Here is a 13,648-nt window from a genome sequence, read left to right as displayed (position 1 = left end):
AAATAATTTTCCAGCGATGATGACAGCGCATATACCTGACCTTTTTTTTTTTTTTTTTCCCCCTCTCAATTGTGTGTATCCTCAGGACGGGACCAAGTCCTGAATCCAATCAGCCTCCCCTTTCCCAAATCTACACAAACGCACATTCAGTGTTCATCAAGTCTCCAGCGATGCCAAGACGGCCTGATCAACCAGTTGCCCACTCTGAACAACCCGGCTTTTTTTTTTTTTTTTCCCCCTCTCAATTGTGTGTATCCTCAGGACGGGACCAAGTCCTGAATCCAATCAGCCTCCCCTTTCCCAAATCTACACAAACGCACATTCAGTGTTCATCAAGTCTCCAGCGATGCCAAGACGGCCTGATCAACCAGTTGCCCACTCTGAACAACCCGGCCTCTTCGCCCCAGACCCTTGAAGGCCGTACCCGCTCAAGAAGTGCCCCTCTCCCTCGTCAACCTGGGAACCCGAGAAAAACAGTTCTCCAGCCAACCCGGGGAGGCCCTCAATCCCATCCACGAGTTGCAGCCGCGCGCTGCCCTCACAGGTAAGCTTCAAGAAAATGTCACCTTGAAGACAAGGAGTTTGCGAACTGGGCTTCCACTGTATAATATGAGGCAAATTAATACAAATCCAAAAAATGTTGTGCTGTTAAGTGACATGCCAGGCTGCTCTTTATAAACTCGGAAATTGATTTGGGGGAAAAAAAAAGTTCAATGAATTTAACATGCTAGGAAGCATCTTTATGTTTTGCCAAGTGAGTCGGGAGTAGAGTGCAACATTCTTTGCTGCTCTGGTAGTTTACAGCTTTGCTTTTTTTTTGCTTTTCTCACATCTAAACCACACCCCAAAAGCTGAGTCATTTTTAGACAAGCGAAGCTTTCATACAGATTTTGAACAGCTCCTGAAGGACAAAACATTGACCGGCAGCTACATGGAACTTAGTCACTTACTGCAACTAGTGGGAAGTGTGGCAAATATTGTATTCTAGTACTCATACCTCCGTAATCATTTTCGTTGGAATCTGCAACTGGTATTGTCGGTTCTGCATTGAGCCGACTCTTCCCATCAAATCTCTTCTTCTCTATTTGAGCCCTTTTGTTCTTTTGTTTACTTGTTCCTCATTCTGTTCTGTCACTCATCTTTGCATGCTCCATCTTCTGTGTTTTTTTTTTTTTTTTTTGTCCTCAGGTGAAGATCTAACCGTTTGACAGTCTTTCCTCTCTCGCCCTCTCTCTTTCCAGGCATGGCTCCCATTCGGGATTCCGTCAGCCATTCCCCTAATCAAACAGGTGACTACACATTCCCTTTCTTCTTAATTCCATTTTCTTTCTTTGATTGCCTCTGCCCGCCAGTTGCCTTCCCTGAGCTTGACTGTGGATGCATTTCTCTCATTGCATGTTAGAGAATGGTCATTCTTAGAAGGAAAGGTGAATTGCGGTTGGAACACATGAAGGGTCGCTGCAAGCATTTGGCACACATCTATACGTGAGACATCTACAGTATGTCAACCTCTGGCCTAAAAGAGATTAACTCTAAGTGTTTCTTTACAGTTGGCGAAGTCTTGACAAAATGCGTGCATGTGTTACTCTCGCAGGTTTGCAGAAGTGAGAGCAGAATTACATTTTAGACATCCTCATTCAAATATTTCGGCTGATTTCTCAATGTTTATGGATGAGATATTCGTTTTTCAAATTGAGTCTATACTAAAATCTGTCACCTGTTGTCCTTGAACATTTTTACCCGAATTACTCTCCCAACTAATTTTCATTTCCTCTTTATTGTTATTGCTCCCGCTTGAGCCTTTTGCTGCGCTTCATTATGTAATTATAGCTGGTGCGTGCTTTTGGTTCTCACCAAAGTGACAGAATAGTGACGGACGAGTCTGTGCTGGCACCTGGCAGTGTTCTCAGGACATTCGCACAGGTGGCTTGTTGGAGGAAATAAAACTGTATTTCTGGTAAATAGGAGGCCATTTACGACCACGCCCACCATACTCCTTGTTGACAATCGGTTGAAGCAATGAGATAATGATTCGGTCATCAAAACGCGTAACACCTCGTGTTGGTCTTTGCTTCCCTCTAGGGCTGGAACACACCGGCTTGGACTCGCAATATGAGCCCTCTCCCTGGTCTTCTGGCTCTCCCTGCAGCGGTGACAGCAACAGCAACTGGGGAAAGGTCCTAGTGGACGGAAGCACAGATCAAGCCAACAACCCCTCCTCAACTAATTCTTCTACCTGGGCCCCGTCGTCATCTTCTTTCTCTTGTTCCTCCTCCTCTTCCTCCTCCGGCTGTGGGTCGGGGTCAGACCCGGAGTTGGCGACAGAATGCATGGATGCCGACTCGAGTCCGTCGACCGGCTCAGAGAATAACTTTGCCGCAATTGCTGTGACAACCGGGATGATGTCAGCAAATGCTTCTTCCGCTGAGTCTTCTTCAACATTCACTCCTTCCTCTGACATGATGGTTGGCATTTCGATGAACGGAGACAGCAATGGCAATAGTCGTCAGGTTCACGGCGCAGGAATTGGAACAATCTGTGGTGCAAAAAATGGAAATAGCAACATGACTGGACACCCTCACTTCTCTGTGGCCGGGTCCAGCGGTATTGGCAGCAATAACACGGGTAACCACAACAAGCTTGTTAATAGCAGCAGTGTTTGGGGGACTCAGTCAGGCAACGGCATGATGGCTTCCGGCGAAAGCACCGCTTGCTCCATTGGAGGATTGACTCCAAATACCACGACCCCAAATGCCAACCATGGTGCCTGGCCCCCAAATGCAGCCCTGAACCCAATGTCCCAGAGCCAACGGCCTCTACAGCCTCAGGGGATGAATTCAAAATTGGGCGCAGCGCCCCAACAGGGCCCCTTGATGGGATGGGGTGGCATGGCAGCTCCCGACAAAAGCAATGTGATGGAAGACATGGAGGTGAATAATGGTACATCAAGCAGCAACGTGTTAGGAAGCGGCACCAGTGGTAACGGTGGCCTGCAGCCCGCCAACCTTAACACTGAATCCAACGGACCAAATAACACTATGACGATGAATACTACTACTTCTACTATTACTACTACTACTAACACAACAATGACCTCTATTCCGCCAAACTCTATGGCCTCGCCTCAACTGAGCGGGGAATGTTCCTGGGGCTCAATTGGAGGAGCAGGGAGTGGTGGTCTGCTAGCCAACGGAAACCCTTCGTCGACCCCACAGCACCCCCACGTAGAGACGGGGGGTCCAGGAACCTTTGGTACGCCTTGGGATGCATCTGCCTACTCTGGAGATAAGGGTCCCCCAAATCCTGACACTGTGAACCCACCAAGCCCCGCCTTAATGCAGGCTGGGAATTCCCAAATGTCCTCTACTGCTGCTGTTAAGAGTAATAATAACCACCACAACGCTGGGGGTACACGCTGGGATCAGGGGCCTGTTAGTAACCCAAATGCGAGTCAGAGCAACAACCCCTGGGGTGTCAGTACAAATCAAACCCTCGACTCTACAGGACAAATGCCAGGGACTGTGAACCAAACTACGATGAGCTCTTCTTTCGGGATACCTCGCCCTTGGGGAAGCAGCACATCCTCCTCCTCCTCCACCTCCTCCTCCTCCTCCGCATCTAACAAGCTGTCAAATGGAGAATGGGGAACACCCCATGGGAACAACCATTCAGCTGCTGAAAGTCATAAAGGAAGTGCTGCTAACAATGGCTGGAAGAGCCTGGAGGACGATGCCATGGGCATGGGAGGTGGAGGCACCGGTAGCGCAAGCCTGACAGGTGTCTCGGGAGGCTGGGGCCGCTCAGGAGGAAGCGAGGGAAGTGCCGAGAGCTCCGGAGGCCAGTCCAGCTCCGACCGAGAGAATGTCCTGTCAAAAAGTGGGAATCGAAGAAAAGTCAACAATCCGTCACCAGTCATATCATTTCAGAGTCGAACTGATGTAGACCCAAGGGTTCTATCGAATACAGGATGGGGACAAACACCCATACGGCAGAATACCGCCTGGGATGTTACTTCCACCAACAAGCAGCAACTGGCTTTCAGAGGAGATGAAAGAAAGCAACGCTCTGGCTGGGGAACAGCCTCACCCACACAGACAGCTCCACCCCACGCCTCTGGAGGTCCAGGTATGCGTGAAAGTGTGGATAAGAACATGTGTGGCATGTCGGGGGGGGGGGTATTATGGGTGAAGGCAGCACCAAAGAATTACACACATTACATACAATTGAATTATTTCCGTTTTATATCATCAGGTTGGGGTGATGGCCCAAGTTGTGGGGGCCCAGATGCAGGAAGCTCAGGTTGGGGTGAGCCAAGATCAACCTCTGGGTGGGATAACAAAGGCCCAGCAAGTGGAAGCAGCTGGGACAATGGATCCAGTTACAAAGGGGGCAACAACATCAGCAAAGATGACCGGTGAGTGACAATGAACTGTTTGAAATGATATGAACAGAAATTGTTGCAGTGTTTTTACATCTTGACTGCCTACTACAAGGGAATACTGGTTTTATCTCTTGTACATGGTCAAATATTCGTCCCAACACCTTCATTCACCCCTTACAGATCCAATACATGGACAAATGTGCCCAAACAGCAGCAGGGCTGGGGTTCCAGCAGTGGCAATGAGGATGAAGGCTGGGGTACCGCTGGAGACGGTTCCAGAGCGGTGTCCAACAACCACTGGGGAGATCCCCACAAAGGTGCCGGGTCAGTGGGATGGGACAGCGACAGCGACCGATCGGGGTCTGGATGCTGGAGTGAGCCAGGGCGAACCAATACTAGCGGCAGTAACACCTGGGGAGGAAGTGGTGGGTCCAACACCCCTGACCAAAGTACTCAAAACCAAGGCTCCAACTGGGGGGACTCCAAACCCAACCTTCAGAATAAGAACCAGGGATGGGGGGAGCCAGTGAAAAACAACCAGGGTTCCCAAAACTGGGGCGACTCCAACTCTAAAAACTCCTATACTTCCAACGAGTGGGGAAAAGGTCCCGACTCAAACATGTCAAAGACCAACAACAAGCCGACAGGTAAATGAATAGGTTCATGTTTAGCTATGATATGTACTTTTAATTTCGGCACAAACTAGAGCCCACTCCGGTGGGTGACGTGACTGCACAATGGTGATAACATCCGATGGTTCAATGCCTTGCTCAAGGCCATCTTAGCACTAGTCACCCATTTGCAGTGTGTTTTTGAAGCTTTCATGAAGTGCAAGGACTTGAGTGATGGTTTGGGTTGATTCTGTCATCAGGCTGGTTGGGAGGTCCCATGCCCACAGTGGGTCAAAAGAACGAAGCTTCAACTGGGTGGGAGGAGCCTTCTCCAGAATCCGTTCGCCGACGGATGGAGATTGATGATGGAACCGCAGCTTGGGGAGATCCTGGTATGGGCAGCTGAATTAAAGTTTGATTTGAGGGAATTGTGCTGTTGATTGTCATTGTAAGATGAAAAACTGGCAGGAGATTCACTTTCAGCTCTCATTTTGATCTCCTTTCCCGCAATAGTGAAATACCATGGCGGGGCTGTCAACATGTGGAACAGAACCGGTCAGTCAGACCAGGACAGTATGGGCCCACCTTCTCAACACCAGTCGCACCCATCGCATAGCTCGACACATCATTCTCAGCCCATGCAGCCTCATGGACAAGACAAAGGTGGAAGTTCAGGTAATTTCAATGAATGAAGAATACCTTGACTTAAATCCGCTAAAATCTGAGATTTGATCTTCCCGACAGTTTTAGGTAATAGTTTTTGTCCTTTTGGAGAACTTGTGTTGTCAGGATGTGTCTCATGTACTATAGATGCTAACATTAGTCTTCAAACTTGGGTCATCATTCGTTTCATCTGAACCATGGAACTCAATTCCATCATTCCAAGTGTTCGCGGTGGTAGCTCTTAGATAGTTTGTTTAGAATACAAGTATAGACAACGCTGAAATACAAAAGTGGGGAGGGAAAAGCTTGCTGTAAAATGAAGCTAATACGGACATGTTAGCACAAGCCTCGTCTGTAAGCCTGTCGTGATAGAAAGGTATGTCTCCATTTTAATAATTCACTTGCAAATTTCTTCCTGTTACAATAAGATGTACGTACAAAACACTCAAATCTATAGAAAACAATTGAGAGTTGGTTGGGAAGCCTGGACGCAGCAAATATACATACAGCCATTGTCCTTGCGGCACATTTTTTTTGTGAATGTGGCTGAGTCATCCCTTAGGAATGCTAAGAGCATCGTTCAATGCTCCAAACCCAGCCCCCCCCCCCCACCACCCTTTTATTAGCCTCTCTTACGGATTTCTCTCTCACTTGCCAATTGCGCCTGCAATAGAAACCCAGGCTTTTGTTGGGGTTTAGAGACACGCAGTTGACGAGGTTGGCTTATGTGCAAATGGGAACGGTCTGTGTGAAAGAGCTGGGGAAAGTAAAGGGGAGGGGCTGTCAGGCCTATACAGGGACTCTGTCGAGTGAGCTAACTGGAGCAGCAGAAAGGGGATCGTGAGGAAGTTTGGGGCCGACTAGGCAACTACTATAAGAAGGAAACGTTCATAGATTTTATGAGCCCAAAAGTTTGAAATGGAGTTGTAAATTTGGGGGTGTTTTTGCCTTTTGCGTGCATTGCGGTGGTTGCCAATATCCTCGAGATGGTTATCTATCTTTGCATGCATTTCAAGAAGCCTTGCGCGAGTCCTTTTGTGCTAGCTTGTGTGCTTGCCTCGTTACATGTGGGACACTGGAGCCTCGGGCCACCCTGCGATCTGGCCTATTTTTACTGAGAGGTATCCTTGGCATCTCCCCAAACTCATCCAGTGGTGGAAGACGCAACCAGGGCTTGTGGGTCAACTGTAACACAAACCCTCATAAATGTAAACCATTAGCCTCACATTTGACAGCGGGACTTGGATGCAGTCAGCTGCGGGTCAGCAGGAATATGCTGGTGCTTGTTTTTGCGGGCTCAATGGCTTACGAAATGTTCTGGATTTTGTATGATGACCATGATGCTTTCTATTAGGTTGGGGTGAGCCTTATCCCCAGCAGAAAGAGTCCTCAACATGGGGTGATGCCACCTCTGCTCCGCCGGTGACGGTGGACAACGGAACATCTGCCTGGGGGAAGCCAGTGGACACTCGCTCGAGCTGGAATGAACCCACCCGAGATAATAGAGAGCCTGCATCTGGTTGGGGAGGTCGTCACAAATCAGGTTAGCGTAATAGCAAGCTCTCTGCAAATTGTTTCTGTATCTTCATTGAAAGTGCTTCCATTTAAAACAATTCACGAGTTGGCTCGTCACGGTTTTCCCCTTCCCTTCCCACATTCGCCTCTTGTTAGGTCTTGGTTCCAAACCAATGGACACCTGGCGCGGTGATGACTCAATGGGCAACAGTTGGGACCAGGAAGAGGAAGTCGAGATTGGCATGTGGACTAACAACCAACAGGACAACAGATCACATGAGCCAAACACCTGGAACTACAAGCAAAAGGGATCCTGCAAGGTTTGTTTCGACCGAGACACCAGGAAAGCAGTTTAAAATGTGCAAAGTTGTGACTCATTCGAGTTGCCGGAATGAATTCATGAACTGTTGTTTGTTATTGTTAGATGAATAAACCAGTCAACAAACCAGACGAGCCGTGGATGAAAACGTTCATGAACCAGTTTAGCAACATGAACTTTTCTGTAAGTATTTGACCACGGGTGTTGCCAGTGCGGTTCTTTGTCATGTCATGGGTTACGTACAAACAAAAACACTTACTTAATGATGTGCAAAGATTTGCCGTCATGAAAGTGCAACCTCATGCCAAACACTCGACTTTTTGTTTTGCACTTCAAGCTGTTGCAAAAGTGATGCCGACTTGTGTTTCCTAATAAGGATCAACAAGCACCAGAAAGAGCCTCACCCCTACAAAGGCCGACATAACCACACATAATGATGGTCCGATTTCCACGTGCCAGCAATTGCCTTTGTATGAGCCTCCAAAGTGCAGTCAGGGCAACCGGTGCCAAATTATGCCAAGTATATCATTAGTTGATGCCCACCAGTGACACAAAGTATTTTTTGTGGTGGTACTTGGTGTAAATTTTTTTTTTTTTAAAAACAATGGTATTTGTTATCGAGCTGGCACCCAATGTGCTTTTTCTTGAATCACTCAAATAAATTCCCTTTTTCTTGTGAATTCTCCCTTTGATAGCGAGACTCTCCTGACGATACCTTGAAAACCGTCGCAGGCATGGTGCAAGACAAGCGTATAGACACAATGGATTTTAGTGGAGTCATGGGGAAGAATCCTGGATCTCAACACCAGCTCCCCAAAGACTCTTCCATGGATCGCAGCTCTTACTATGACAAGGTAATCCCGGAATCCCTCCACCGTTAAAACATGAGTATGAAATTCCCTCCCCGGGACACAAACAATTCAAACTATGTGTATTGTAATATACGTTGCCGTATTGTACATTAACTACTGATAAAGAATAGAGCAGACATCAATTTTCTAGAATAGGCATCTACCCAAGAAAATATCTGTTGAATAACTTATAAATAACTTGGGATCACTACCGGCAGCCCAATAAAGTAGCACCAAGCACTTAACAGGGTAATAGTGCGCCGTGTTTCATGATGAAAACACACACCTAAGTTTCTGGAATTGTGGTAAAGATGAGGCGCAAAACTTGCAGGACACATTTCCTGATTCCAGCAATCTGCCGTACATGAGTATGCTCGTTCTCTGACTGTCGTGCTGCGCCCCACGGTGGCCATTTCAAGACATTACACTTTACTCATGCTTGAAATTTCATTTCATGTACTTTCTATTTGCATTGTTTGCACTTGCAATGAGAACAGCTTGCGGAGATCATTTATCAATCATTAATGAAAGCAATAAATGTCTGATGATTATAGTTGATAACAGACCTCAGTTGACGGCATGGTTAATGTGCCTGCCAGTTTTTTTTTTTTTTTTTTGTCTTGGCTTCGCTGCTCTTCATTTGCTCTTTCACCCTTTCCCTAAAGATATATCCCTCTTTGTTACACTGGCACCAACTCACACTTCCTTTTGCTCTTTGCCCTCAAATTAACCCCACTCTTGTCTGTCTGTGTGTGGCTGGCACTGTGCTTGCGATCCATCTGCTGTGCACCCGGCCTTGCTTCCGCAGCTGTCCATTCCCCCCTCTGCTTCAGATGAGCACTGCTCCGGTCAAAGCATGAGCTTGCCCCCTCTCACTTCCACTCAGCCTATCCTATGTCACGACTCTGGGCCGTCTGCTGCCCACTCTAGTCCTGGCGTCTCTCGGCAGGTGAGTGCGCAAGCGTCACAAGGTTGTTGTATCTCCGCTTTCTAACCGAAGCTCTCCTGATAACAAGAGGTTATTTTCATATATGAGTTGGGCTTCATGATTAATGCTCAGTTATTTGTTAGTTATCAAAATATCATTGAAAGTGCTTGTTTGACGATGAAGATAACGTGCATTTGTTTTCTTTGTTTTGTCTCTTTCCCTAGAATGTAAACCCAATGATGGGTGGCAGCAGCTTAGCACAGGGCCGCGGTGGTCTTCAATCTCAACTCCCTCATCACAACTTCCGTAACCAAGTGCCTCCTCCCATCATGCCCTCTCAGGTAGCGTGCCCACCTCCAAACCTAATTAACGGTGATTTCTTTACACCAGAGGTGTCTTAAATCCGGTCCCCGAGGGCTGCTCGAATGCATCTTTTAGATGTTGCCCTCCTTCGATACATCTGATTCAAATGATCAGCTCATCAGCAAGCTCTGTCGAAGCCTGATAAGCAAAGCATAGACTATGCCTGTTACGGAAATGCACGAGTAAAGTAAATAAATGGGGCGATCATTGCTGACAGCCTATCCACGCTTTCCCTTTTGCAGTCCCGCTCATGTCCCGTCTTTGTATCATTAGAATGTAGCTACAGCGGCCCGGGCAAACCGCTTTTCCCTTGACAATCAAGCCATGTTGTTTGTGGTCATAAATTGTAAAGTCGCCTCAAAATGTTTGAGAGCCAGTCACCGACTTCAGCTCCCCCCCCGCCCCCCAAAAGAAAAACATGGATAGGTTCATAGAAACTTTTCTCTCCTTGTTTTTCAGGTCCCTCCACCCTTGTTAAAATACCCAGGTGGGAATGGAGCCCTGAATCCACTCTTAGGCCCTCAGCAGGTGGCTATGCTTAACCAGCTCTCCCAACTCAACCAGCTGACCCAGCTCCAGGTAAAGTGCCACAAACAGTCAAATGAACAACCACGATCGAACATTTTATTTGCTACATGCTCTATTCAAAGCTATCCCACAAACAGACTCACTTCATGAGCTTCAAGTTTACAATTGTTTTCTTTGTCAATTTTCCGTTGGCAGCGTCTTATCCTACTACAGCAACAGCAGCAGCAGCAACAACAGCAACAGAAGGCTCAGAGCCAGCGAGTAATGCCTGTGGGACGACCGCCTGAGCCGGTTTGTTTGCGCATCAATGTATACATCAGAGTCTGCGTCTCTGATTTTGTAACATCGTGCCCTGCTGTCTTTAGACGCGTCCGATTGGTTCATCTCCATCCATGATGCAACCACCGCGTCACCTGGACGCTTCTTTGCTAAAGCAGTCGCCGGCCCTCAAACCGTACCTGGACAGCTACTTGCCCCACAATAGCCCTGAGATGCAGAAGGATGCTTCCACTCTTGGATCCTTCAGCAACTTCCCTTTAAGTATGTTCAACATTAACACGCAGTTTAAAAAAATGTCAAGTAGACAGCTTCCTAGACTGTATGTAGGAATGATCAGTTGTATACTGTGTGAATTGTTTCATGACAGCAGAATCTAAATGTACTTCCCCTGTTCTTTCCGTCAGGCTTGAACTCTAACCTGAATGTATCCCTGGACATGGGCGTTGGTACTAATGCCGGCGGAGCTTTAGGCTACAAAGAACCGGCCCAGTCCAGACTGAAGAAACTGTGGGTTGCTGACCCTCTGGAGCAGAACAGCAAATCTGGTACGCTTGACTTTGCATGTGGCCTTCAACTTCTTTCGTCGGTCATCATGTGAAAATTCCGATGTCATTATTTGACTCCTTGTGGAAGGCTGAGCAAGTTTGCTTTCTCAACATGCCGGCATCGAAAGCAAACTTGGTTTTAAACCATTTTCAGGCTCTTTTTTACGTCATTAACATGTCTCCTGTTTCTGTGTCTGTCCCGCAGGTGCTATTTCGTCAGGACTGCGTCTGGAGGACTCTCCCTTTTATGACTTCCTGTCCCCTGGCCCATCGCCCCTGAGTCCTCCCGGCCAATCAATGGGCTCAGTGGGTGACGGCTGGCCGTCCCGTGCCAATTCCCCCCCGCCCCATGGAAACACTGTCACCTGGCCCCCAGGTACACCAGCGTTCATATTCATTGACCCTCACCATCATTTTTTTGGGGGGCTTGGAAAGCAGCTAATGGCGGTGTCTGTGTGTAGAGTTCCGACCTGGCGAACCTTGGAAAGGTTATCCCCCCAACATTGACCCTGAAACTGACCCTTATGTGACCCCCGGCAGTGTCATTAATAACCTCTCCATCAACACCGTCCGTGACACAGACCACCTCAGGGACAGGAGCAATGGTACGCCATGTTCATGGCGAACACAAATTTTGAATGAGCGACGCTCGAATCGGATGAAGAATGAAACTCATTCCGCCGTTCTCCGTTTGCGCAGGGCCATCCTCATCACTGAACACCACGATGCCTTCGAACAGTGCCTGGTCATCCATTCGTGCCTCCAGCCACAGCGGTTCCCTCACCAGTACAGCACAAAGCACTTCAGGTGAGCATTTTTCTAATTAAAAAAAAAAAATCAGTTAAGCTGTTCTAGACTCATTCTTAAGTGGAGAATAATGGAAAAATAAATGGGATTTTTCAAATTGCACGGGAGTGTGGATCAGATGCTCCTGCAGGCCAACCCCGTTCATTCCCTGTCCGTGAGGTAAAAGTGGTTTGTGTTCCCGTGTCCATGCAGCCAGACCCAGTGAGTCAAAATGGTCTCCCGGCGTTGGTTCGGTATCAAACTCCTCTCTTGCCCATGAGCTGTGGAAGGTCCCCCTGCCTCCCAAGGCGCTGTCCGTGGCGGCCCCCTCCAGACCTCCGCCTGGCCTCACCAGTCAAAAGCCCAGCTCGGTCTCCTCCGGCTGGGACGGCTCGGCCCTGAGGCTGGGTGGGTGGGCCTCCGCTGACTCCCCATTTGCACCTGGTGAGACAAATAGAATTGTGATTGTTTTTTTTTTTTTTTTTTTTTTTTGCTTGAAACTAGTATAAAGCTTCTACTAGTTTTCACATTTTGACCATCGTATGGCTCAAATGGTACATCGCGTTTGCCATCAGGTTCCGGTTGGGGTGACGGCAGCAGCTCAGGGAGAACCCAATGGCTCGTTCTGAAAAACCTCACGCCTCAGGTTTGCACACAAAACAAATCTCGTGTCCGGCGTCCGCTCGCTTTGTGTCATGAACTGTCGGTCCAACGGTCCCGCAGATTGACGGCTCTACGTTGAGGACTCTGTGTATGCAGCATGGCCCTCTGATCACATTCCACCTCAATCTGCCGCATGGTAACGCTGTGGTGTGCTACAGTTCCAAGGATGAGGCTGCCAAGGCGCAGAAGAGCCTGCACATGTAAGGGACATTTGCATTTGTCATTTCTCCACTGCGATATATCACGGCGAACCCTGTTAGGTCACTCTCATCGAGAGACACACACACACACACACACACACTCACTTTGCTTTTGTTGTGCAGGTGCGTTTTGGGGAACACGACTATTTTGGCCAAGTTCGCCGGCGAGGAGGAAATCAGCGGATTCTTTGCACAAGGGCAGTCATTGGCTACTCCCTCCTCGGGCTGGCAGGCCGTTGGCTCGTCTCAGAGCAGAATGGATCAGTCCCACCCATTTCCCAGCCGCGCCGCCGAGCCCAGCCAATGGAACGGCGGCGATCTCCACGGCTCCTCCCTCTGGGGCGGGCCCAGTTATTCCAGTAGCCTGTGGGGGAGCCCCAGCGGCACAGAGGCGGGAAGGATCGGCAGCCCGTCTCCAATCAGCTCCTTCCTCCCGGTGGATCACCTGGCGGGCGCCGGGGACTCCATGTGAGCGGGCGTCGGCAAGGGTCAGTGGCCAATTGTCAATAATCCGAACGAAAGCAAAGGAAGTGACACCACTCGCTTAAAACAAGATGTTCAACAAAACGGGGTCTCCCCTGTGGAAAACAAGTTACGTTTCTCTCTCTGCACATATGTCCACTTTGTTTTAGCCCAAAAACATATCAGTCGGAATACTTGAATCCTGCAGGCCAATTCTATAATGTGAACGGATGGATATTTGCTTCCAGGTAGTGCTCTTTCACACCGAAAAAAAAGCTTCAATCGAGCTCATTATTTTATCATATATATATATATATTTTTTTTTTTTTTGCTGACAATGTTGGAGTAAGAGCTTTTTAAACTTTGCACTGAATGTGTTTTTTTTTTTCCTCAGTATATATTTAATCTGCAATATAGAGGGAGCAGCCAGTTTTTCCAGTGTAGCTGTTTACTCATTGAGGTCCTTACCATGTATGCGTGGCTGTATTGTGTGCGCGTGTGTGTGTGCGTGCGTGTGCGTATTTGCGCGCGCTCCTTTCTTGCCTTGGCACGCC

General features: G+C 48.2%; 1 protein-coding gene across 6 annotated transcripts in view; it reads left to right on the top strand.

Annotated features, from left to right (window-relative positions):
• LOC109514877 (trinucleotide repeat containing adaptor 6A) overlaps positions 1–13,369 on the top strand; it is a 25,030-nt gene extending 11,661 nt beyond the window's left edge. For 3 of the 6 annotated variants that reach the window (XM_019868299.1, XM_019868296.1, XM_019868298.1), the window contains 23 exons: positions 1,242–1,289; positions 2,083–4,125; positions 4,252–4,414; positions 4,562–5,028; positions 5,253–5,384; positions 5,506–5,667; positions 7,010–7,198; positions 7,327–7,490; positions 7,595–7,672; positions 8,185–8,343; positions 9,149–9,289; positions 9,493–9,609; positions 10,091–10,210; positions 10,355–10,450; positions 10,525–10,699; positions 10,843–10,983; positions 11,189–11,359; positions 11,445–11,588; positions 11,683–11,790; positions 11,983–12,213; positions 12,345–12,415; positions 12,493–12,632; positions 12,756–13,369. In XM_019868299.1, the coding sequence (XP_019723858.1) occupies positions 1,244–1,289; positions 2,083–4,125; positions 4,252–4,414; positions 4,562–5,028; positions 5,253–5,384; positions 5,506–5,667; positions 7,010–7,198; positions 7,327–7,490; positions 7,595–7,672; positions 8,185–8,343; positions 9,149–9,289; positions 9,493–9,609; positions 10,091–10,210; positions 10,355–10,450; positions 10,525–10,699; positions 10,843–10,983; positions 11,189–11,359; positions 11,445–11,588; positions 11,683–11,790; positions 11,983–12,213; positions 12,345–12,415; positions 12,493–12,632; positions 12,756–13,104 (5,607 nt within the window). In that variant the 5' untranslated portion in view covers positions 1,242–1,243 and the 3' untranslated portion in view covers positions 13,105–13,369. Of the gene's footprint in view, positions 1–238; positions 545–1,241; positions 1,290–2,082; positions 4,144–4,251; positions 4,415–4,561; positions 5,029–5,252; positions 5,385–5,505; positions 5,668–7,009; positions 7,199–7,326; positions 7,491–7,594; positions 7,673–8,184; positions 8,344–9,148; positions 9,290–9,492; positions 9,610–10,090; positions 10,211–10,354; positions 10,451–10,524; positions 10,700–10,842; positions 10,984–11,188; positions 11,360–11,444; positions 11,589–11,682; positions 11,791–11,982; positions 12,214–12,344; positions 12,416–12,492; positions 12,633–12,755 lie in introns of those variants that run through there. The other 3 variants (XM_019868297.1, XM_019868300.1, XM_019868301.1) reach the window with 3 other exon arrangements.
• Positions 13,370–13,648: the final 279 nt, after the last annotated feature.

This window comes from Hippocampus comes, unplaced genomic scaffold (genome assembly GCF_001891065.2).
Source record: "Hippocampus comes isolate QL1 unplaced genomic scaffold, H_comes_QL1_v1.1 scaffold314, whole genome shotgun sequence".
NCBI classification, from domain to species: domain Eukaryota; kingdom Metazoa; phylum Chordata; class Actinopteri; order Syngnathiformes; family Syngnathidae; genus Hippocampus; species Hippocampus comes.
Note: the sequence above shows the minus strand (reverse complement) of the source record. Positions and strands in the feature narration are given on the sequence as shown.